General features: G+C 39.6%; 1 protein-coding gene across 6 annotated transcripts in view; it reads left to right on the top strand.

The window, feature by feature from the left end:
- Nucleotides 1–23,902, top strand: part of NACC2 (NACC family member 2) — an 89,057-nt gene extending 65,155 nt beyond the window's left edge. For 5 of the 6 annotated variants that reach the window (XM_030535145.1, XM_030535146.1, XM_030535143.1 and 2 more), the window contains 4 exons: nt 7,295–7,462; nt 12,188–12,293; nt 13,203–13,300; nt 16,998–23,902. In XM_030535145.1, the coding sequence (XP_030391005.1) occupies nt 7,295–7,462; nt 12,188–12,293; nt 13,203–13,300; nt 16,998–17,497 (872 nt within the window). In that variant the 3' untranslated portion in view covers nt 17,498–23,902. The remainder of the gene's footprint in view (nt 1–7,294; nt 7,463–12,187; nt 12,294–13,202; nt 13,301–16,997) is intronic. The other variant, XM_030535148.1, reaches the window with a different exon arrangement.
- Nucleotides 23,903–24,172: the final 270 nt, after the last annotated feature.

The raw sequence follows: 24,172 nt of genomic DNA on the forward strand, positions 1-24,172 counted from the left end.
AGATTAAACAAAAGCAAAATACTTATCGCTTTAACTCTAGCACCGTGGGCCTGATCCTGAAAGGATTTCAATGGAACTTCAGCTGCTCATCATCTTTCAATATCAAACCATATTCTTTTCAGTCACTTTACTGTTTAGCAGGTGTATTTGATTTTATTCAGTTTCAACAGGCACAAGTGAAATTGCACCAAGTGTCTTTAAATCCTCATGCAACGAATTTCTAGAGTATAAAGGATGGACCTGAAAGTTATGAAATACCAAACTGGCACATGCATGTTTCATTGAAAGTTCATCTAAAGTAGCTGTTATAGGATAAAATTGCAGTAATTAGCTAAGAGAATAGTTTTCTCTTCTGGCCCTCTGATTTCTTGACAGTAAGGAAAAAGGGCAAGAAACAATCCAAAATCTTTAGTGAGAGGATACATAGCATAGTGTATGAAGATGATCCCAGACCAAACTTAGAAAGTAAATGTTACAATTTAAACCACAGCCAGTAGCAATGATCCCTTGAACATCTTGAAACCAAATAATTGCAATCTTTATAAATCTGCTTGTTTTAACTGCAGTCATCTTTCTTTGATTCAGTTGCCTCCGATACAGATCAATGAGTAGTCTGACCCTTAGGATCAGGCAGGAGGCAGTCAATAGAAGCCAAGAATTAATATATTTTCCAGGAAATATAAAAGAACACCAAACTAGGTACAAACATAGAGGAGAAAGAGGAAAATGGGTCTCTGAAATGAACAGGGCATCACACTCATCAGACAGAGCTGGTCTTATCTTCTTATTGTAAAAGTGGGAATACTCTAATGGCTGTGAGGGAAAAAGGGGGAAGGTGTAATGCCGACTAGAGGGTGTGGAAAATCTTTGGCTTCATTGGCAGCCGCCTGTCTAATCGATGTGAATTGTTCTGAATTTGTATGAACCAAATCACAGAAAACAACCTGAAGGCAAGAAATTCTCCCTCTTATTAAGGACTCGGCAGCCTGAGGAAAGTTAAGATCCACATGGGTGTCATTCTGCATCAGACCTTTTTTGGCATTAAACTTCTAGTCCCTGTTTCTTCACAGTAAAACACAGATGTTTAATTTTAGACTGGCAGATGTTTCACTCCTGTCTGAGATCTGAAACAAAGGCAAGATATGGGCATTTATAAGCCAATAATATTGTTCCTGTTCTTCCAGATTAACTCTGTGTATAAATAGGACACACACCATATCTCTACATTTGAGTATACTGCTGCAAAAGGCACCATTAGTAAACTGTGTATAGTTCTATGGTAGACTATATTATCATTTTTTCTTCTTGTGTGCATGCACACGTGCGTGTATTTATCTAGAAACATACATGCCGCTTGCCAGTAAATCTTCTAAGAATCTGTGAAAATAGGTGCTGATGTTGGCTACTGTTTTCATTTCCGCTACCTAGCAAGTGTGACTTAGGGATTCTTGTAAACTCTTTGTTTGAAAGGAAACTTCTGACTCTGTGGGGAAGAGAGGGCAGCTAGGTGTGTGCTTCAAAATTCCAGTCACCCATGATAGGTGAGAAGAGGATAATTTTGTGGACGCGACAGTGGACTAGGAGCCAAGACTTCTGGGTTCACATTTCCTGTGTGACCAGGCTCGAGTAACTTCAGCTGCTCTCTCTGTTCTCTGTCTGTAAAATAGGAACAATAATACTTCCCTACCCTGGAGAAAAGTGAATGAGAAGAATAAGAAGAGAATCCAGATGAAACCCTCTGGAGTTGTGAACCTCCAAGGGGGAACTGATATTGCTGCTCCTTGAGTTGGCAAGAGCCAAGACGATATTAAAGTAACTGGTCTTTAGGGAGTACAGTCAACAGTTTCCAATTTGGATGCCTGAAATTAGACATCAAAATCTCGGCACTTGCAATGCTCATTAAAGTCAATCAGAGACATGGGTGCTGAGCACCTCTGAAATGAGGTCACCTATTTAGGTACGTAAGTAGGCGCCTAACTACATGATTTGGGCATCCCAGTGTGAAAATGTTGGACACTGACATATTACTGTCATTCTTTCTGAACGAATGCATGTGCACTAGGCCCATTAACAGCCTATCAAGAGACATTTGAGGCCATAGTACATTGTTTGCTGGGGCTGCAGCCCCTCCCATTTCACCCAGTTACAGATATAGGGAGGGGGCTGAGATCGGAGTTCAGGTACAATTGTCCCCCTTTTACCTTTCTTGTCAGCCCTGCCAGTTAACCTGTTCTTCATTGTCTAGGTCGTCAGAATTTCATTTTTGCTTATAACTTCTACTTTTTAAAAAGTTTTTATACGTACAGTAATTAATTTGTATTAGTTTTTTTAACATCATATGAATAATATTTACAAATGTATAGCCAGTTGGATTATTGCTTCTTAGAACTGTGTAATAAAAGGTAATAATAAAATACTTCTAAAGATCTAATGGTTTGTAACAGCCCATTGCCAGCTAAAACAGTGATGCTTAGAAATGGAAGACCTTACATAACAGACCTCTGCGAAGCAGAGTGCGTCTTAAGGGCCTGTGGAACAAAGGCGCTCAGCACCACCAAGGAGGTGCTGGAAGGGACCAATGCCACAAGTTGTTGAGTGCCAGTAATTCCTATTAATTTCAGCACTTCCCAGCATTTGGCACAAAGTTTTCACCCAATCAGGGAGCTTTGAGGTAGTTTTCTATACTGAAATCCTGGCTGTGTCCTCTTGTAGTTCAGTTGCCGCATGTTATGAAATGCTTCCAAGTTTCAGACTCAAATATATATTTGTGTAAATAAAATATATTGGTGCTACTTCATAGCTTCCACTGCCTTTTAAATTGTTTCTTGTTTTCTTCTGCGTTAGCTGGTAAGCTGCTTTCTTGGTCTAGTACAAAACTATATTAGACAATACTTCACATTGTTTGCCATTTCATTCAGAGGAAGAGGAGCAGCTGCCCTCCGAAGATACAAATTAATTAGACATGAATACTATCCTGTTCTGTAGAGCATAAAGGCCAAATAGACTTGCTTTCTTTGAAAACATGGGGCCAAAGTGTTTTGTACCCTGCTTTTTTATGCTCCAGTTCTGTGTGCAGTGATTAATATACATTGAATTGAAGTACAGTAACATTAAAAAAGACCTAAATCTTTGATAAAGTTTGTTTAATCTTTTTTGAGTTGTACTAATTCTTTAACCAAAACAAAATCCACAAATGAGATGTGTCCATATATAAACGAGATTTTTTTTATAGACAGAGGCAATAAGCAAGAGAAACAGTATCGGATTATATTAGAATGGATTAATCTGGATTACGCTGTGTGGGTTTTTTTTCTAGCACAAATTTTGGCTGAAGTCTCGTGACGGTTTGGTTCAGAAAAGAGAATGTTAAGTCACCTATGGCCTTGTTGTTGGTTCTTATGTTTAAACACACAGGGCACTTATAAATAAATCAGAACAATATTTTTTTCTGCCAAAATGTCTCTGACATTTCCCAATATTGTGTGTGTGTGCGTGTGTATCTCCAGAAACACAATATGGGCAGATCAGTGTTGTCTGTACTATTAGTTAAAGTTGTTTTTCAGACCAAGTAGCTGGATTTCAGGAAATGGGACTGACACCAGCTTCAGCTGGAATTAGTTACTCTAGGAAGTTAACAAATACCGGGGCAGTACAGTCTCTTGACTGCATCCTATTGCTTTCTTTGCATTATTTATTATTGCAGTATCAAGACTGGCCGGCCCAAAAATTGATGTACCTTCAGAGTCACTCTGTGTGACATGCACAGAAACTTACAATCCACTGTCTGTCATCTGGTGCAGCTTGTTTGCTGATCTGAATGTTATGTATGTTGTTTAACTTCCTGCAATTACAACAGTTAGTTCGAAAAAGAAATGCATAAAGAGTTGGAGAAAGAGGGCCTGGGTTCTATTCCAGGACTACTTGTATGACTTTAGGAAAGTCACTTAACCATCGTGTGCCTCAGTTTTCCATGGTACCAACCTTTGTAAAGTGCTTTGAAATATATGTATGAAAAGCATTCTATACATGCAAATAATTATTGTTTGTTTGTTAATTCATTGATGGGGATCATGTTTTAGCTTTGCTTGCTTTTAAAGCTGTTAACAAACTTTATCTAGTAAGATAAATTAAAATCACATCTATGTGGTTATGGAAAATAGTAACTAACCACAATCTCAGTCTAAATGTTTTTGTTTAAAATGTATAAGTATGATGGTTACAAACCACAGTATCTGCCTTCTGTTGTGAAATGTTTGGATTTTTGCTCTATTGGCTGCAACTGTTCAAGGATACTTTCTCTACAATTACTGCAGCTCTTTAACTTGACTTTAATTTTATTTTTTATAAAGACACTAACATGGAACCATTTTAACAGCCCTTGGAAAATTAATGTCTCTATGTTCTTGCCCTTTTAACAGCTTATGTTCTGCCAGTTTTTAAAGTGGCAATAAATAGTTTTTGCATTTTTTCACCCAAAGCCATTAATTAAAATAATAATTGCAGCTTTAAACAAATAGTGCAGGGAGTTTTGTTTTTGTGTGTGTGGTACTTTATGCCTTTGCTCAGCAGTATAAACCATGACTGTGTAGAAAGAATTGACAAGCTGCTGGAACACTTTCTCTGGCAAGCTTGCCCGCAATTAACACAAGCAATATGAAATAATATGGCCTAATCTTTATCCCTTGCTGTGGCTCTTGCATTTAAAAAACATTGGGGCGTCACAAAAAAAAAACTGCTGCCCGATTTTGATATCTGTTGACTCCTAAACGTATGCTATCCTTTTCCTGAACAGCATCTATTAAGCACATCAGACATCTAACCTAAATGACCCCTGTATTCCCTAATGTTGTGTATGGTATTTGTGCTATACCTGAATACTTCCCTGTCATAGGGAGTCATGCAAAGGTGTGCAGTATATAGTGTTCGTTCATTGGCTCTAAATGGGAGAGAAGAACTGGACCCTTCTGCAAGCAGTGTCCCTGAACCTGTCCCCAGGATATATTTTTGCAGTGACGGTTGTGCTATTGGTGTGTGCTTATATGAGCAATTTTGGCAAAACCAAAGGGACCGTAAGGAGACTAGAGTAGCTTTTGTCTGAATATTAGTGCTGGATAAAATGCTCTCCAGTTCTTGATTTATTTAAATTAAATACTTCTAATATTTTTCAGTTCATATCCTTCCTTTCTCAATGTCCAAAAGCACCAGCAAGATACCAGCCCTTTAGATACTTCCACCACAGGAACCAGCAATTTCATTCTAAAATAGTGCATCGGAATATTTGGACATTCTCCTTGTAAGAGCTTTGAAACAGAAAAATTATTTCTGTTGGTGCAAATTTCTTATGTAAGTGAGCTGCACATCAGCATTACAAAGTACTTCTACTTTGCATAGATAATCAGGCCGTAGTGGTAGGAGAAATTATGCTTTAAAATATCGTCTGGATTGTTCTTCCACTTAGGGTGAACAGATGTCCCGATTTTATAGGGACAGTCCTGATTTTTGGGTCTTTTTCTTATATAGGTACCTATTACCCACCACCCCCGTCCTCATTTTTCACATTTGCTTTCTAGTCACCCTACATCCACTATTAGTTCCTCATCCATTCATGGTAATACCAGGCTGTTGTTCTGGGTGTGCTGGTAGATTGAGATGATCTTTTTTAGAAGATACCTGCTGATGCCATGATTCTTAAAACAAAACCACACATCTCATACAAACAAAAACTTTCCATTTTAAACGGCTTCTCACCTAAGAATAATATTGCATTACGCTGGTACTCAATATAGCCTTACATTTTGTTGGCTTTTACAACTTTTTGTCCTATAATATGCTGTCACATAATAATAGAACACTGCAGGATATGTCCTAGTTAGAACACTAACTTCTTTGTAAAAGAGACCTTTCTGTTGTGGGAACCGTAACAACAACTACACAGAAGTCCCCAGATTTGCTATTCTACCTGAAGGATGGGAAACATCAAAATAATGAGAGTAAGATACATTTAAGAGGCTAAGTGATGGCATGTTTGATCCAATGCTTTTGTCTAACTATTTTTTTTAAAAGAATTATAAATCTATACTCAATTGTATTAAGGGTGTATTTGTCCTTTTCAAGGAGCAGTCCTGATCATATGTATAGCGTTTGACGTATGTTATCAAAACTTGTTGATCAAAGTGTAGACCATTATACAGTTGGATGTATTTTTATAATTTATAAATGCTTAAAATATATTGTAGATGATGCAGTTAGCACCTATGCACATCTGTATGAGTCCTGTTTTGCTGTGATAGGTAATTTTAAGCATGATAATGGACTTCCATTATAAACACGTTTTGGGAAGCTAATCCTCTGTATGTTCACAAAACCTAGCATTGTGCAGAGTTTGTTCGTAGTAACTCATTTGTTTTACCTTTTTAGTATTAACATCTGCTAAAAGGCAGTGGCAGGCCCCATCAATTGTATGTAACTAAATATTTTAAGGGAAGTTGCAGCAATATCCTAGTATGTCAGTGTAATTTTTTTTTAAAGCCAAAGCTTAATAAAACTTTGGTTTTTTTGGTGGTGATGAGATAAAATTTTAGACACTTGGAAGTGGGAATGGGAGTGGAAAGGAAACGTAGGAATCACGTTTTGCTTTAGGAAAGTGAGTGCTGACGGATAATATTGAGATGCTAAGATTAACTTTTGTTGTCAGCGTGTATATAACGTTTTTCAGCAGCAGAAAATTAAAGAAAAGTAGTTATTATAGGGACGTAGCTACTAACCTGATGGGGCAATTTATGGCCTTTTTGGGAAACCTCTAATATATTTGCATAACATTTTATTTTTGGTTAGTTGCATACAATAGTTTGTGTCTTCTCTTTAGAAAGCTGATTCTGTATACTTGTCCACATTTAGAGAGTGATCTCAGATGTTCAGACATAGCAATTTTTCTAAATGATTAAAAAAAATAAAGCACAGTTAGGTTACACTAATCCCTCTCTCAGAATCCATTCAAGACAAGGCTCCTACATGAGCTATTCTTTCAGAAAGGGATCAGGAAAAAAGGAAGACCTTGAGTTTAAACATAAGAACAAGAGAAGCTTCATTCTGAAGATCACAGATATTAGCCCTGGCTCCAGCATAAGGGTGCCCATTGCCTCCACGTATAAAATGATCATTCTTGTTGAGTAGATAACTGTTTTCAAGAACAATGTTGTGAAAAAGATATTGAATCATCAAAATCGAGCCGTGTTTATTTGGATCCTGCACCTTAAAAACATTTAACAGTTCTCCCTGTTAATTCTTTTTCAAGTAGCTCAAGAGAAGCCAGAGCAGATCCCACTAGAGAGTCGTTCGTGTGTCCTCATTCGACGTGATTTAGTTGCTCTCCCAGCAAGTCTTATCAGTCAAATTGGATATCGGTGCCACCCAAAACTCTACTCAGAGGGAGATCCCGGAGAAAAACTTGAACTTGTTGCAGGTAATAGCTTTTTTTTTTTTTAACATTAGAATAATTGAAGATTAGACATCTTTCCTTTTAGAATTTACCCCTTATCTCCCTTGAACCTTAGTTGCAATCAGACATATTGTATGCAAATTTTCCTTTTTTGTGTATTACTATGAACAAATGTACCAATCACTAATCAGTGGGGAAAAAAAACATAGAACATCTTAAATTTCCTTTAATTCACTGTTAGAAGAATGTGTCATTAGCAGGAATTATTCAATTGAATTAATTTAGCATTTAATTGAATTCCCTAAGTTTATATTCTTCCTGATTGGTATGGGCTGCATCACAACTGTATTTTAATTTTGTTTCACAGATGGAAAAAAAATGTTTTACCTATCAAATGTCAAGATTTACAGAGCAGTGGAAGTGGGATTTATAGAAATGAACACACATTAAGACATTTTGGATTTTAATTAAAACAACGAAAACTTTAATAGTGGGTAAAAGATTACAGTGTTGGGCTTGTGGGTTTCTCCCTAGATATGAATTGCAAGAATCAATCCCTACGGACACATTTGGTGTATCTGGGGCAAGGATGAGTCTGTAATCTTCTGACTAGTCACAGGTGGAACTGGTCAATTTTGGCAACCAATTACCAGTAAGGCAATAGGACCCCAAGGCTGGAAACCAATTTAACATTCTAAGGACAGATACCCTGGGTAGTGTGGGATGTTCGAGAGGAGGCAAAGGTTTTTGAAGCATTTCCCTCTGTCCATCAGATTCTTCTCAGTCTTCTCTAGGTTCAGCCAAATCCAGCTACTGTTGACCTGGATGCATATTTTGGCTAGGCATTCAAAAAGCTGAGACGTGGTACTGTTTAGGTTTGATATACTGGAGTTGTAGAGCTGGATGCAGATGTAAAATATGCAAGACTTAAAACTGTAGTCCTGTCCTTTGGTGGCCATTAAACATCCCATGGCACTGTTATGTAAGAGGGATGTGTTGACCTTGATGTCCAGACTAAATTCCAATTTGGGTAATTACAGTCTACCTCACTAAATGCCCATTGCCGTTTCAGTTGGATATGGTATTCTTTTCCACTTCCTGCCTCCACTGTTGTATAGTGTTATGAACTGCTGTCTTCTACCCCAGAAGTGACTCTATTCAGGTGGTGTAATTCCTGTGTAATAGCCCTTACTAACTTCACAGGTAGTTGTGAGGATTAATTAATACCTGTCAAGTGTTTTGAGTTCCTCTGACGGAAAACGTCACAGACGGGAAAAGTGAGTTAGTGCTATCGAGCCAAACCAGTTGTCCTTTCTTTCTGATCATTTTATAGCTTGGATACAATACTATGAGTAGCACACATTTATTTTCAGCCTGTTGTAGGAATGTTAATTTAAAAAATTAGCTAGACAGGTTTCTCTCTGATCAAGGACATATATTTTCTTCAGTGGATGGCAGAAATAAAATGCACCCACTGTACAATAGCATAAAACACCGAGTATTTATTTTGTAGCTGGAATATTCAGTTTGTATGTACTTGCATTTTATATAAGACTTAAAGACATAAAGTGATGCAGGTTATTTTCACAGTTAGAACTGCAAATTGGCTCAGGGTATCTTTGCTTGATTTACATTTTTCAATCTGGAAAAGAGTAGATTCATATCTTGGATAGTGCCTGCCTGGATTATTTTTTACTTATTAAAGTGAAGTTACCCTTGATAACATCTGGCATTCTCTCCGATGGCTTCTCTCTCAAAATACTGTAACAAATAAAGGCTTAGCGGCTAATTACAGTGTCAAACTTAGCAAAAACAGATGGGGGTGGTTCTGCCCAAAGTACATAAGAAAAATCTTTCATTGAAAGTTTAGTAACCTCCATATACTAAATACTTCCTTCCATCAGATTTTTCTTGCCATAATTGATTCTGAAAACTTTGCCCAGTTTCTCTAGAAATGATCATAGTAAAACTGATTGATAGACAGAGTGTGCACTGAGCATGGTGAGAAGCTGCAAGGTTCAGAAATCCCACCGTGCCACTTGTTTGTCTCCCCTTCTTACCCTTGTATTCCAAAAACCGTATGTAAGAGGAAAGGAGCTAACCATCACCTGGTAAGAGATCAAGCAGTCATTTTACCGCCTGTCCCAGGACAGCTCAGATGTTGTTTAGTCCTCCATTTCACACAGAGGAAAAGGGGCAAACACTGATCTTCTACATTGTAAATTGGGAGTTACTCTATTGAGCTCAGTGCAGTTGCTCCAGGTTTACTCAGTCTGTCCCACTAGTTTTTTTAAATATTCTTTTATTCTTAATTTTAAAGGTAAGTACAGAACTAATCGTGCATAGGCTTCCCTGGAAACACAAGAAGTAATTTTATTTTTCCTGTATATCTCAGCATCTGCAAGAACTTAGTCTGTTCCAGCTCTAGATATGACCTACTATTTAAGCTTTATTAAAAAAAATAACTTTTATATTGTAACGGTGCGTGAAAAGAAAATATGCACTTCCCCATCTTTGCGTAAGCAGGCAGATTTTGAGGCATGCAGTAGGTTTGCTTTTGCAAGTTATGTGCTATATACAAGTGTTCGATAATGAAAGGGTAAGAGACCTACCATAAAACACTGACAGTCTGTTTTCAAACCTCTGGACATGTAAAGCTTCCTTAGCAAGGTTGATTTCTCACCTACAAACATACTTTAAGCCAATATATTTGACACCCAGGAATTCCTGGGCACTAGAAACTATAATTCCCAGCTCACCAAAATTACCAGCGAGGGTTGTGCTGTGTTTCTTGGAAATAAATGGATTTGTAAAATAAATATCTCTCTCTTCCATGCCAGCCTCCTTTTTCAGTTTAAATGTGTATTCTACAGCTCTTTCCTTGACAGAAGGAAAGGCCAAATGGATGGTTGCTCTGGAAGAATGGTAGTTTGCTATGGATCATTTTTAAAATGAAATAAATCATAGCACTGTGTGTCTTTTATGTAACCAGATCCTTTCACCAGACTGCAGTGGATCTTCTTTCTGTTTGGATAAAATCAGGGGATTATTATTATGGGCTGTGATTCTCACTAGACCCCAAGGGGGTGAGTGCCCAGATCCCATAGACCCCTGACTCGCTCAGGCTTCTTTGAAAATCCCAACCATTGTTACTGTTATTTATATGCCTTACAGCAGTCCCTTGAGAATGCAGCTGAAATCATGGCCTTGTTGTGCTAGGCACTGTATAAGAACAGCCCTACCGGGTCAGACCAAAGGCCCATCTAGCCCAATATCCTGTCTACTGACAGTGGCCAATGTCAGGTGCCCCAGAGGGAATGAACAGAACAGGAAATCATCAAGTGATCCATCCCCTGTTGTCCATTCCCAGCTTCTGGCAAACAGGCTAGGGACACCCAGGGCTGGCTCCAGGTTTTCTGCTGCCTCAAGAGGCAAAAAAAAAAAAAAGAAAGAAAAAGAAAAAGCTGATCGGCAGCAGCCCAATCGCGCCACTCTATTCTTCAGCAGCAGTTCGGCGGTGGGTCCTTCACTCTCTTTCTTCCTCCTCAGCTGCACTTTGGCAGCAGCTCTCAAAGAGGAAGAGAAGGACTGAGGGACCCGCCGCCAAATTCCCGCCAAAGACCTGGCCATGCCACCCCAATAGCGGACAGAGTGCCGCCCCTTTCTGTTGGCCACCCCAAGCACCTGCTTCCTTAGCTGGTGCCTGGAGCCAGCCCTGGGGACTCCATCCCTACCCATCCTGGCTAATAGCCATTGATGGACCTATCCTCCATGAATTTATCTAGTTCTTTTTTGAACCCTGTGATAGTCTTGGCCTTCACAACATCCTCTGGCAAGGAGTTCCATAGTTGACTGTGCGTTGTGTTAAGAAATACTTTCTCTTGTTTGTTTTAAATCTGCTGCCTATTAATTTCATTTGGTGTCCCCTAATTCTTATGTTATGAGGAGTAAATAACACTCCCTTATTTTCTTTCTCCACACCAGTCATGACTTTATAGACCTCAATCATATCCCCCCCGAGTCGTCTCTTTTCCAAGCTGAAAAGTCCCAGTTTTATTAATCTCTCCTCATACAGAAGCTGTTCCATACTCCTAATCATTTTTCTTGGCCTTTTCTGAACCTTTTCCAATTCCAAAATATCTTTTTTGAGATGGGGTGACTATATCTGCACACAGTATTCAAGTTGTGGGCGTACCATGGATTTATATACAGGCAATATGGTATTTTCTGTCTTATTATTTATCTCTTTCTTAATGATGCCCAACATTCTGTTAGCTTTTTTGACTGCTGCTGCACATCAAGTGGATGTTTTCAGAAAACTACTCACAATGACTCCAAGATCTCTTTCCTGAGTGGTAACAGCTAATTTAGACCCCATCATTGTATATGTATAACTGAGATTATATTTTCCACTATGCATTACTTTGCATTTATCAACATTGAATTTCATCTGCCATTTTGTTGCCCAGTCAAGTAGTTTTGTGAGATCCTTTTGTAGCTCTTTGCAGTCTGCCTGGGTCTTAACTATCTGGAGTAGGTTTGTATCATCTGCAAATTTTGCTACCTCTCTGTTTACCCCTTTTTCCAGATCATTTATAAACACATAATAGGAGACCATCCCTCCCCTGAAGAGTTTGCAGTCCAAACAAGAAAACAGAAATATTTTGTGTTGCATTCTGTACTGAGATTTAAAGCTTTAGGGAAAATAAGGGTGTGGGTTTTAAACTCTGTACACTTTAACTCTTGCAGGCTCAGGCGTTTATATCACCCGGGGACAGCTCATGAACTGTCATCTATGTGCAGGTGTCAAACATAAGGTTCTTCTGAGACGTCTTCTAGCCACTTTCTTTGACCGGTATGTTCCTTTTTGACAAAAAAAAAATTAATTTGAGCCTTTTTTCCCCATACTTGTTCTTGCTTTTCTTCTTTCAGTGGGTTAATCTGGAGCACGAGCGCTGACTTTTGTTTTTGCCAGTGGGTGCTTTTGAAGAGGTGTGTGTGTGTTTGGGGGATGGGGGAGGACTCTGCTAGTTTTGGGGGTAGGTTATTTTCAGCATATTTATACACTTCTTTCATATTCCAGTTATTGAATATGTGTATATCATTGGTATCTTACCAATGTAATCATTATTAAAATAGTAATGAACTACTTAATTACATTATCATGAATTACAGTATATTAAAATCATTGCACTCACCTACAAGATGTCCTCACTAACATCCCAATTTAAAGACATTACGTCTCACTGTAGCTTTTTGGATGGGAAAGTGTCAACAACACTGTGACTCATGGGTGCTCAGTACTAGGTTTACAATGGCATTGTGGCACCAGACCCACAAAGAGAAGGGGCTCCGGTGCCCGGATTGTGTCACCCTCACCTGTGTTCCCTCCCAAGACCCCATCCGCTGCTTACTCCTCCCCACTCCCACTTTCCCCTTGCATGCGGGGGCCTCAGGGAGAAGAGGCTGAGCAGGGGTTGGGCGGAGCCAGGAGTGGTGCCAACAAAACATTAATCTGGCCCTGCGCATGCTAAGCACCCCCTGTTTTTTTTGGTGGGTGCTTGAGTCTCAGAGCAACCAAGATGTCAGCGCCTATGGTCTGAAGTGCCAGCTTTTCTGATTCCTCAACTGAAAAATATACTGTTTGGTTGCTACCTGAAAGAGAATAAACTCAGTAAGACAGTATCTCTCTGCATCACTTTAAACTTTCACTCTTACCTGAAATCCTGGGTATAAGATCTGCATTTCTCTCCCTTTCTTGCAGAAACACACTCGCCAATAGCTGTGGAACTGGAATTCGGTCCTCCACGAGTGATCCGAGCAGGAAGCCCCTGGACAGCAGGGTTCTTAATGCCGTGAAATGTAAGGGGGGGGGGGCATTTACTGTTGCCGTGTTAGAACAGTCTGGCAAAAACAAAAGCTTAGGAAAGAGCTGCAGTTTAAACCGGGGAAGGCCCTTAAGAGTGTATAATAATTGGGACCTTATACATTGAAATTGGTTATGTGAAAATTCAAATCTTTTCACTATTTTTAAAAAATACTTTAAATTATCTGTCCAAAGTTAGTATTTTGTGTTGACAATTTGAAACTGAACATTATTGTTCACATTATCTTGAATTTTGTTTGGTATTTTTTTAAATCGCTAATTTTGCAGTACAATACTTTTATTAATAGATGAGATTTTTTTTTAAATGGGGGTTATTTTTTCATGGGCTTACATGCTTGATAACTGAAACAGTCCGTTTCACAAAATGTGAAATAACTTTACTAAACTAGGGCTCTGAGTCTGCAGCCAGATCCACGTAGATGCAGGGATCCACCCATGCAGATCAGAGCCAAAGTCCCAAACCATATTTGAAGGAGAGATTTTCCATATAGGCCCTCGGTGGTTCTCTGTCTGCTCCTCCTTGATCCTGACCATAGCTGTGTCTGAAAGTTGCAGTGCTTTATGGCAGTGGTTCTCAACCTTTCCAGACAATTGTACCCGTTTCAGGAGTCTGATTTGTCTTGAGTACCCCCAGTTCCACCTCACTTTAAAACTACTTGTTTACAAAATCAGACATAAAAATACAAAAGTGTCACAGCACACTATTGCTCACAAATGACTGTTTTCTCATTTTTACCATATAATTATAAAATAAATCCATTGGATAGACGCATTGTACTTAACGTTTCAGTGCGATACTGAGGCTGTTTTTCACTTGTGAGCCTTGTTTGAAGCCCAGGACCTGCTGCCAGGACTGAAGCATGTAACTTAGTTTTGCAGCGGCCCCCTATAGTGTGGGGCCCAGGGCAGTTTCCCTACTTGCCACCTCTTAATGCCAGCCCTGCATTTCTGACCCCCCTAAACCTGTCCCAGAGGACATGAGTAGTCCCAGGGGTACACATACCCCTGGTTCAGAACCACTGCTTTATGGCACAGTTTTTTGTTCTTAATGAGTAATTTGGCCACTGAGAATTAGAAATTCTGCAGTCTGCATCAGAATTTGTTAGGGTGGATTAATCTATTTCATCATTTGGGTATAAGCATTTGTGTTTCACAGCCTATTTCCCTGAAAATGCTTGTTTATAAATCTTTTTTATTTTGTAAGTAAAAAAGGAAGTCTTTCTGCAAATAATTACCTTTTAAAAGGGATATACGTAAACAATAATAGCTTTTTTTTAAAAATCATTTTTTTAAACTTGGAAACTGACCATGGTTCTGTATAATATCAAGCAGTTTATCCAGTTTGTATATAGAGGAACTAAAATCCATTTTAGAGCTGATAATGTAATAGGATTTGACTGTTTTAAAACCTGAAACTGTCCCAAAAGGCCAGAAGGTAAGACTCTATACATTTTAACTGATAAATAATGCTCTTTAACTTCAATGATTTCAGTGTCTGAGATCCTAAGAACTAATTCCTGTATTTGTGATATCTAAATGTGTAGCGCCAGCCAGTGGAACTATGCTGATTTATACTAGCTGAGGATCTGGCCCATTTTCTATGCTCTGAATATGGGAAAACTAATGGTCACAATACAGAAATCCTAAGAGAGTTGTCATCCTAAAAAAAAAAAAGAATGTTTATACTTAAAAATATGTGCTACAAGTGGTTAAAAATTTGCCTATTACAGTAATTCTTTTGAATACAAGAAGCACATTAGTAGAGCAAATGGTGCTTGGGGTTGACTGCAAGTGAGGAACTCTGTGGTTTAGAAAAAGCTGGTCTTTTAGTACCGTGAAGCCTATTTAATGTATGCTTGGTATGCAGTGCAAGCCAGTGTCCTCTCATGCTTTCCCCTCAGTGGAGTCTGTCTGGATAGTAAATCTTTATGTAAATATCTCACTATAAAATGGAAGTGGAGTGCACTTTTTTTTAGATTTGTTAAATAAATCTTTCCTTGCCCTAATTGTTGTTCTGCTGCAGAACTCTAAGGGCCTTCTAGCCCCAACTACAGATCTGTAGGGTGTGGAGGGAGGCGAAGAGGTAGCAGAAGACGTTAATTGATATGTAAAAGTCAGAAATATTGGACTGCATTAATTATTACCTGAGCCACAGATGGTTCGTGGTGCTTTACAAAGCAAAGCCCAAGTCCCTGAGAAAGAAGAGCTTTCCTACTAATGGCTCAGTCTTGCAAGGTGCTGAGCACCCCCCAAGTAGCACTGGGCATCTTCCACTACTGCTGTTGGAGATGACAGCACTTTCCACTGGAATTTTGATAGCTATGGATGCCCTGAAATGATAGTACAGGGCCAAATGGATTGCGGACAATAGGGCAAGACCTTATGTCCAGAAAAATCCTGGGGTTTTAAATCTGTATGTTACCCATTTAATTACTGATAGTTAAATGAAGGAATGAGTTGAATACTCCAAATATACAGTGAGATCTCAGTGAAGTGACTGCCAAGAACTACAGGAGTACTTGTGGCACCTTAGGCCGGGTGTACACGGGAGGGAATCGATCTAAGATACGCAACTTCAGCTATGAGAATAGCATAGCTGAAGTAGACGTATCTTACATCGAATTAAAATTACTTACTTCGCTCCCTCGCAGCGCTCAATCAATGGCCGCGGCTCCCCCATTGACTTTGCTTCTGCCTCTTGCCAAGCTGGAGTTCAGCAGTCGACAGGAGAGCGATCGGGGATCGATTTATCATGTCTACACTACACGTGATAAATGGATTCCCGATAGATCGAGTAGTGTAGATGTACCCTTAGAGACTAACACATTTATTTGAGCATAAGCTTTCGTGGGCTACAGCCCACTTCATCAGATGCATAGAATGAAACATACAGTAAGAAGATATATATACAGACAGAGAACATGAAAAGGTGGAAGTTGCCGTAGCAACTCTAAGAGGCTAATTAATTAAGATGAGCAATTATCAGCAGGAGAAAAAAACCTTTTGTTGTGATAATCAGGATGGCCCATTTCAAACAGTTGACAAAAAGGTGTGAGGATACTTAGCATGGGGAAATAGATTCAATTTGTGTAATGACCCAGCCACTCCCAGTCCTGATACAGACACTGACGGGTACCTTTACTGTCCTGATAACATCCCATTCAGCACTGCTGCAGAACTCACTCCTTCTCCCCACAACAGGTTTAGTGATGATTTACCTCTAAATAAATGTCTAGTAAAATCCTACTAGAAAATTTGGGAGTAATTTAAGGCGAGGACTTGCCTATTGGATAGTAGTGATACTATCCGGAATACAGACTCCCGTGTTTCAGTGTAAGCCAGCTGGTAACTGCCTGGGTTTTAGCAATAAACTTCCTCTATGGATAAGTTGTCCCATAATTGTCCATAAAGGGATTTCTTGTACCTTCTTCTATATCATCTGGTACAACTACTGGAAACAGGATATTGGATTAGATGAACCAGTGGTCTCATATAGTATAACAATTATGCTCTTGTGATAGAACTGTATGTTTTCTGTCAGAGATAACCATAGCTGGATGTTACTGATGTCTTGTGGTACAGCGCTGAGATGGGACAAAGGCTTTGATCACACAAACTTCTTTGTGTTGCGTATGCAGCAGTTCTCAGTGAAATGTATCCCTGTCTTTGCAGTGTATTGTCAGAATTTTGCCCCAAGCTTTAAGGAAAGTGAGATGAATGTTATTGCAGCCGATATGTGCACCAACGCCCGACGAGTCCGCAAGCGCTGGCTTCCGAAGATTAAGTCCATGTTGCCGGAAGGGATGGAGATGTACCGCACAGTCATGGGCTCCACAACAAACAGTGTCCCCCTGGATCCGGAATTCCAGCCCAGCACCGCTCAAGTCTTTGAGCAGCGAATCTATGCAGAAAGGAGGAGTGATTCGGGAACTATAGTAGCTTTGAGAACTAACACAGTAAATGTCGACTTAAGCAATGGATCCAACCAATCATTTGAACAGAGTGAGGATGCCGAAGGGGCTGGCTCTGTTATACAGGAGGCAGCTGGAACAGATGCCATGGCGTCAGATACCCAAAGCACTCCACAACCTTTCGAACAAGGTGCCGGCTCCACTAGCCGGCCAGAAACTCCAGTGAGAAGACAAGATGGTACTTATGGAGGGACTTTATAAAAGAGAGAAAACATTTTGTGACCTGTAAGGGGTCCGTAATACTAAAGCTGCTTGCATGCATTACTAATACAAAAAAATGTGATCAAGCCACTTACCTACTGAACTGCTACTGTTGCCTGAAAAAAATGTGATTTTTATTCTGCTTGTATTTAAAATTTATGAAGGAAATAATTGCATTCGTTACACTGTAAATGACTAGGTCTATGGCGACCTACTGAAAACAAATATTGGGCTCCTTTTTGATATTCCTGAGATTAGCCTATAAGATTGTAGCTTTTTTTTTTTTTTCTTTTTAAGAAGGGGAGGAAAAAAGCTTGACACTCCCTGCTGCTGCACCGCATCATCACCACCCCATGCATTATTCAGCTCCAAAGTAAAGCCATCATTAACTTCTTCCTCTAGAGAAAGTTTTACCGTCACTTAACAGGAAAGAAAGATGTGTTAAGGTAGAAGTCATCTGACTTAGTCATTTTTGTCTGTACAATTGGCCCTAACAAGGCAGGGTAGGGTGGGGAATTGCTAGGAAAAAAAAAAGTCTCTTGTTAAATGATCAGAGAACAGATCCTTAACATTAGTGTTACTAAGTGTGAGGCTGTAACCAAGGTCGGAGGGCTCTTCGGTGTCTGTCCGCTGATTTGTTGTTGGTTTTAGTTGCTATAGGATAGGAGTGGCCACACCTTTATTTTATATTTGTATGAGTTGAGAGGACTGCGTGGTAATTGCAGATTGAGACCCTGGCTGTGATATTCTCCTGCAGTATGACTGCTGTGTCTCTCTCCTGGAGCTGCTCCTCCTTTCCCCCCCCTTGCCAGGACGTGGTGTAGCTTTATATCACTGACCTTCTTGATTGAATCAGCTTCTACAACCTTACCTCCTCCTGACACCTCTTCCACCGTGTGGCAGTGATGAGAGCGAACAGTCACTCGACTGGCCCACTTGCCGGGCAACCCCTTGGCCACCTCTTTACTAGGCTAATACTCCTTAATATTTAATTTCAGTCCAATTGCTGAGACAGATTGTAACAGTTTCAGAGAGAAACTGAACTGCAGAAATAGGAAAACAGATCTAGATATAGATAGATACGTCATTGTTTTTCCTTAAAAAAGGTATAGGCAAAGGTTGTGGGGGAATGATACTTGGAAGCAAGTGTAGCAGGCAGATGGAGTGAGCCTTAGTGAGAATTCAGCTGTACCTGGTAATGGTTTGAATGAATTTAGTTTCCAGTGGTGTGCTTGTTACGTGACTTGGCGTGAGGAAGTGATCTGATTTAACTTGTTGGCATGCACTAATAACAGCTCTCCACTGGTTGGAATGCACCATTGAGCACACCCTCCCTCACACTGAGGTGCATATGATAGGGTAAAAGAAAATTAAGATTCCCCCAGCACCCCCCACCCACCCGTCACCCCTTTTAAAATGTAACTGGGCCCTGCAGGAGACAAAAGTCCTAGCTTTCAGGAAACTAGTTTTCTCCAAGCCACACGCCAGAATGCAGTTGAGTTGTCAGCTTGTGAGGATGCATTCAGCCGCTCCAAAAGCAGTATTACTGGCAACTGGGACAGAAAGCCACCTCACTCTTTTTACTCTGAACAACAGAAAACTTTGCTCCAAAGAGACCTGACTTGCTTGAAATAGCAACTCTTCCTCCAGAGATGTCTGGCAAAATCAAACTGGCCTAGGCTGAAACACTTGGTTTCCTTGACAGCTGCCACAGTCTGTAAGCTCCTATAGAGGCCTGTAACCTGCCCTGTGTTTCTAACTTTTAGAGTACATTAAATACAAAGGGAAAAATCAGATTTGTTTTCATAATTTTTGGTTCTGTCCTTCCATGAAGTACTTTTTCTTTCTACCCTCTCACTCCAAATACCTCTTCATGGAAGGAGACTCCAGGGGAAATATTTGATCACTTATAAAAGAAATCCTTTCGATGCTCTTCTGGGTACATTTTATGGCACTTTGCCTTCTTGGCCCTGTGTCTAACAAGACACTTAGGCATGCATTATTATGCAATAACATACACTGTGTTACAGCTGACTGTTAGAGGCGTGTGCTAAGTGAAAGGGCATCTGGTATGTATACAGGTATATGCGCAAGTCGTAATGCAAGTTTGTCCTCCAGAGCTGTGGCTGGACGTATGCTCTCTCTCTGTTGACTTCTCAGTGCTTTCATTTTTGAAACCGAAGGTCAGACTAGATGAGAAAATCCCCAAAGTGACAGTAAACTTTTCTGGAAAGTAACGACATCCCCAGAACTTCTGAAAACATACAGAGTGCAAAGCATGGCACGCAGTTCCCAAATTGTGCTTCTCATTACCGAGCTGCTTACGTGAGTTCCATTATTAAGTTTGTACTACTTGCAGAGGCGAGAGAGGATTGCAAGGTTACCTGGATGGGAGTCAGGGAGACTGTGAGTATGTGCTGAGAGCCAGCATGGAGACAGTGGTGTATGTAGAAAAGGGAAATACCAGGTGCTGGTCGGCATGAAGCTGGTGCTTGATAATGCTGAGTTTGGAATGCTTTTAAGATTCAGGGGGAGGGGGAGTGATATGAAAGCTAAATACGGCTTGTTTTTGTTTGTTTTCATTTGTTTTTACTGTGACTAAAATGCCTGCTTTAAAGTTATTTACAATTCCTTGTAAAAACAAAGTTTGAAACTATGAACAAGTGCAAAGTGCACAAATAGTCGTCTGCAAAGGCTATTAGTTGTTTATGGTAACTGAATTCACAGACAGCGCTTTGCTCAGGGGTTTACTCCTCTCGCCATGTAAAAGCGGGGAAAGGGTGTGACCCAGCCTTTGGCAATTTTTTTCTTCAATACTTGAAGCTGTTTGCATCTTACTAGCAAAGTTCTCCAAGACTTAAGGTGTTCCAACCTTCTTCTCGATTTGCCCTGAATAAAATACACCGCCGGGTCTATTCTACCTTACATCTTGTGTAGCTCTCAGTTTTGTATGATTTGAATCTGGCTCTCTTGAGATGTAACTGAGCTAATATTCTGCCCTCCCCAGTCACATGGATTGGTGCCCTTAAGACCTATGCAAAGTTGTGTGGCTGAGTGGGTATTGTTTGGGTATATTAAAGAGTAGGGCATTTGTGGGCCATATTTTTACTTTGCCCACCTCTGCAAATGAAAATTTTCCTCCTGCTATGTTTGAAATGCCCGCTCTCTCCTACATGCGGTGCCCAGAGCTCGCCCTGTGCCCTGTTTGCATGGTTTATCCAAGTGACTGGCAGAATATCAGACAGAGTGTGCACCTTCTGAGCTGCATAGTAGACTAGTGCTTAGGTGCCACTTGTCAAGATATGGCCCTAGGAACAAATCTTATTAGGGACCATGGAAGTAGACTTGCCCGGGGCTGCTTTTTTCAGGGAATTGACTGGTCCAGTTCTTTAGCCATTTCACTGTCACCCCAGATAAATGCTGGGAATCTGTCTCGAATAGACTGACCCAAACCTCATGGTAGCGCATCCCATATGAAATGAGGCTTGGTGGGTCAGCAGCGTTCTCAGTGAGCTTCCATTCTTACTGCAGATCCTTCAGCTACTTGGCAGAGTTCATTGCAAGTCAGCAACTTTCCTAAGTCTGAGATTCAATGAGCTGGGAAATAGAGATACAAGATTTAAGTCTCTGCTTTACATACCTGCCCCTGGGGAGGTCAGTCCTATAATCAGAGTGACAGTTTAAGTACTGACTATCCCTTTATGTATTTTTTCAAAATGATACTAAAAATCCCGCCTTCTTTTGTGTGGCACTTTTAGTGTTTAGTAAATTTACTGAACCCTCCAACTGAGATTCACAGTTGGCTAAAGCTTCTCTGGACCAACCTAACTGCAAAATAAATGCACCTAATGCCCTGAACTGGGAGACCCTAGACTGAGTTAGCAGCAGAAGTGCTTGAATGATATCGAATGGCTTAGGACAGAGAATCTGAAGAGAGTCAAGTTGCACAGTGAAAAAATATATATTTTTATATCTAGCACAACTTCCTGTAATTTCTTTTATTTTTTATTTTTATTTTTTTTAATTAGAAAGGCAAACTTTTAAAATGTGAAGGGTGGAGGGTTTTTTCCTTGTCTGGTAGATGAGGGCAAGCATTTTGCACTAATGTTTCCTGTGTGTGGAGGATTAATGATATGTTTGAAAATGTATATGGATGATGATTGTATTCTTTGAGGGGGAAATAATCCCTTTAAAATACTGAATGTAAAGTGATAACAGAGCAGTCCATTGATTGTATGGGGCTTTCTTGAGTGCCTTAGAATTTTTTGATCATTTTTTCCCAGGAAAACAGATTAAGAAAATCAGATCATAACCAAATCCTCCCTCCTCTTTGTTTACGACACCTTTTAAATCATAGAATTTGGGGCTGCTTTATAATGTGAATATGAAACTGCATTCATTTAGATCTGGTAGTACAAATCGAAGCATCAATATTTATGGTATGTCTGCACCTTTATTCATATGCTTGACTATTAGCAATATTACATGTATATTATATATCTAAAGTTATATCAAGCACCTTTTGAAAAAACTGAATGGCATTTAAGCTTACAAGTTATATGCAGTTGCCATATGGTGTAGAACCCGGACTCTCTCCTCCTCGCTAGCTCAAATTAAAGAACAGTGTCCTGATTACAGTTGCTGTGTAGAGGGGTAGCATGACCTTCTACTGTCTCTCTGTCCATCCTGTGTTAATACTGTGCGATTCCAGTTTTAGCTAAGATTTGTAACGAAAATGTTACCAACATGGGATGGGGTTTCACAAACTGATAGGCATCTTCTTACTGCAGGGTTGAATCAAAGCCAAACCTTCCATTTATTGGAGGTTGCCCAGTCTTTCTGGACCTGATCTCCTCATATATGCTGGTGTAAATCAGTAGTAACTCCACTAAGATCAGTGGAGTTGCATTGGTGGAAGTCCAGTGAAAGTGAGAAGAAAATCAGGCCCACTGTGTTTTCCTAAGAATGCTCCTCTTTACTTCCTGGAGGAGAGGGGGAAAAACTCATGAAGAAATTCACCTTAGATTCTCAAAAAGTGAAAAGTGGGTCCATTTTGCCATGTGTTTGGACTGTTTGCTTTGACGCTTCCTTAGCGAGAGTAACCTTTTTTCAGTCTGTTCATACTGAAGACTCTCGTAAGGGGGCTAGAATTATTGCTGTCTAAATTCCCAGTGGATTCATGCGCAATTGCATACACTTTAATCTTTCTCTTTCCTCTTATTCATTCTCTTGCATAGTGCAGTGCTTTAATATGGAAAGAGAAACAAAGGGTTAAGCTCATCTTATTACAGTCTTTTCTTAACAGCAACACAAAACTGGAATTGTTCCCTATTTAACACATGTTTAAAGGATCATAGCATTCTAGACATGGTATTCTGCAAAGGACTGATGCATTTTCTCAGTCATTTTACTGCTAAGGTTTTGTTCAGATTGCTTATTTTTATGGAAATATCTTGCTGCAAGTGGAGAAGGGTGTATGGCCCATTAACCAACTGAAAACTTATAGACAACCCCTGTTTGCTTCTACTGGCAGTAAATTCTAAACAGAAAATTGAGAGTTCATAGCTGTCTTGGGCTTCAACTACTGTTTCAAAGTGTTTCTGCTGTATAAATTCGTCATTATGTCAACAAGCAAGCTCCAGACATGATTATTACCATGCCCAAGATATTCAGGCTTGCTTCGAGATGGTTATAAAAATGAGGGTTTAAAAAAAAAGTAAATATAAAAAAAAACGTTAAAGTCTAAAGCACTCAAATTGGAAAACCTTCAAGTGTTCTGATCAGTTTCTTCCATTCTAAGCATTTTGCACAGGATTGTGATTTTTATGTCAAAATAAAAGCCAAAACTTGCAATACTATTTTTAGCAGACAAAAAAAACAAAACAAAAAAAACCCTAAGTATAAATGTATAAATATTTTTTACTTGAACATTTGGATGGCACTTGATTCAAATAGAACATTAATCCTTTGGACAGAATGTTTGGAAAAAAGACAAAGTACAAGGTTGTTTTTAAGGAGTCTGTATAGGGTATTAAGTAGTACTGTAATTCATGACTGTTAAAAAAAACACACACAAAAAAAAACCTTTCTGTGCTGTACGAAAAATTTCACAGTACCACTGAGTTATGTTTCTCAGCTCTCAGCCACGAAAGACGCTAGCTTTTTTAAATTGTGCATTATTCACTAGTATTTATGTGCTGTTACTCCGTAGAGTTAAGACTGTTATTTTGTAGCCATGGCTGACACAATATATCAGTAACTAAAAAGATAAATAAACCCCAAGAGTTCGGAGTGTGCTCATAGCTGTTTTCATATGATGAGAAATCCATTAAAAGAAAAGAATCAGATGTGATCATTAATTGTAAAATTCACATTTACAAAATAATAAAGTAAATTAAATTAAAAGCTCTTGTGTGCCTTATTTCCCCTGCCCCACTTGGAATGTGGACCCCGACAACGGTTCATAATCATGAGTGGGCGGCTTGGCGGTAGAGAGATGAGAAGTCTCTGGTGAGTGGATGAGGCGGCACGATGGTCTTTTATGAATTTTGGCTTTGAAAAAAATGACAGATCTTGCGCTGAGAGGCAGGGAGAGGGGTTAGAGTGAATCAAGTACAGACATAGTGGAAGAGCAGCAAAATGACTGCCGGTTTTCTATGCCTGGGTATAAGTGTC

The sequence above is a fragment of the Gopherus evgoodei genome, chromosome 16, assembly GCF_007399415.2.
Source record: "Gopherus evgoodei ecotype Sinaloan lineage chromosome 16, rGopEvg1_v1.p, whole genome shotgun sequence".
NCBI lineage: Eukaryota > Metazoa > Chordata > Testudines > Testudinidae > Gopherus > Gopherus evgoodei.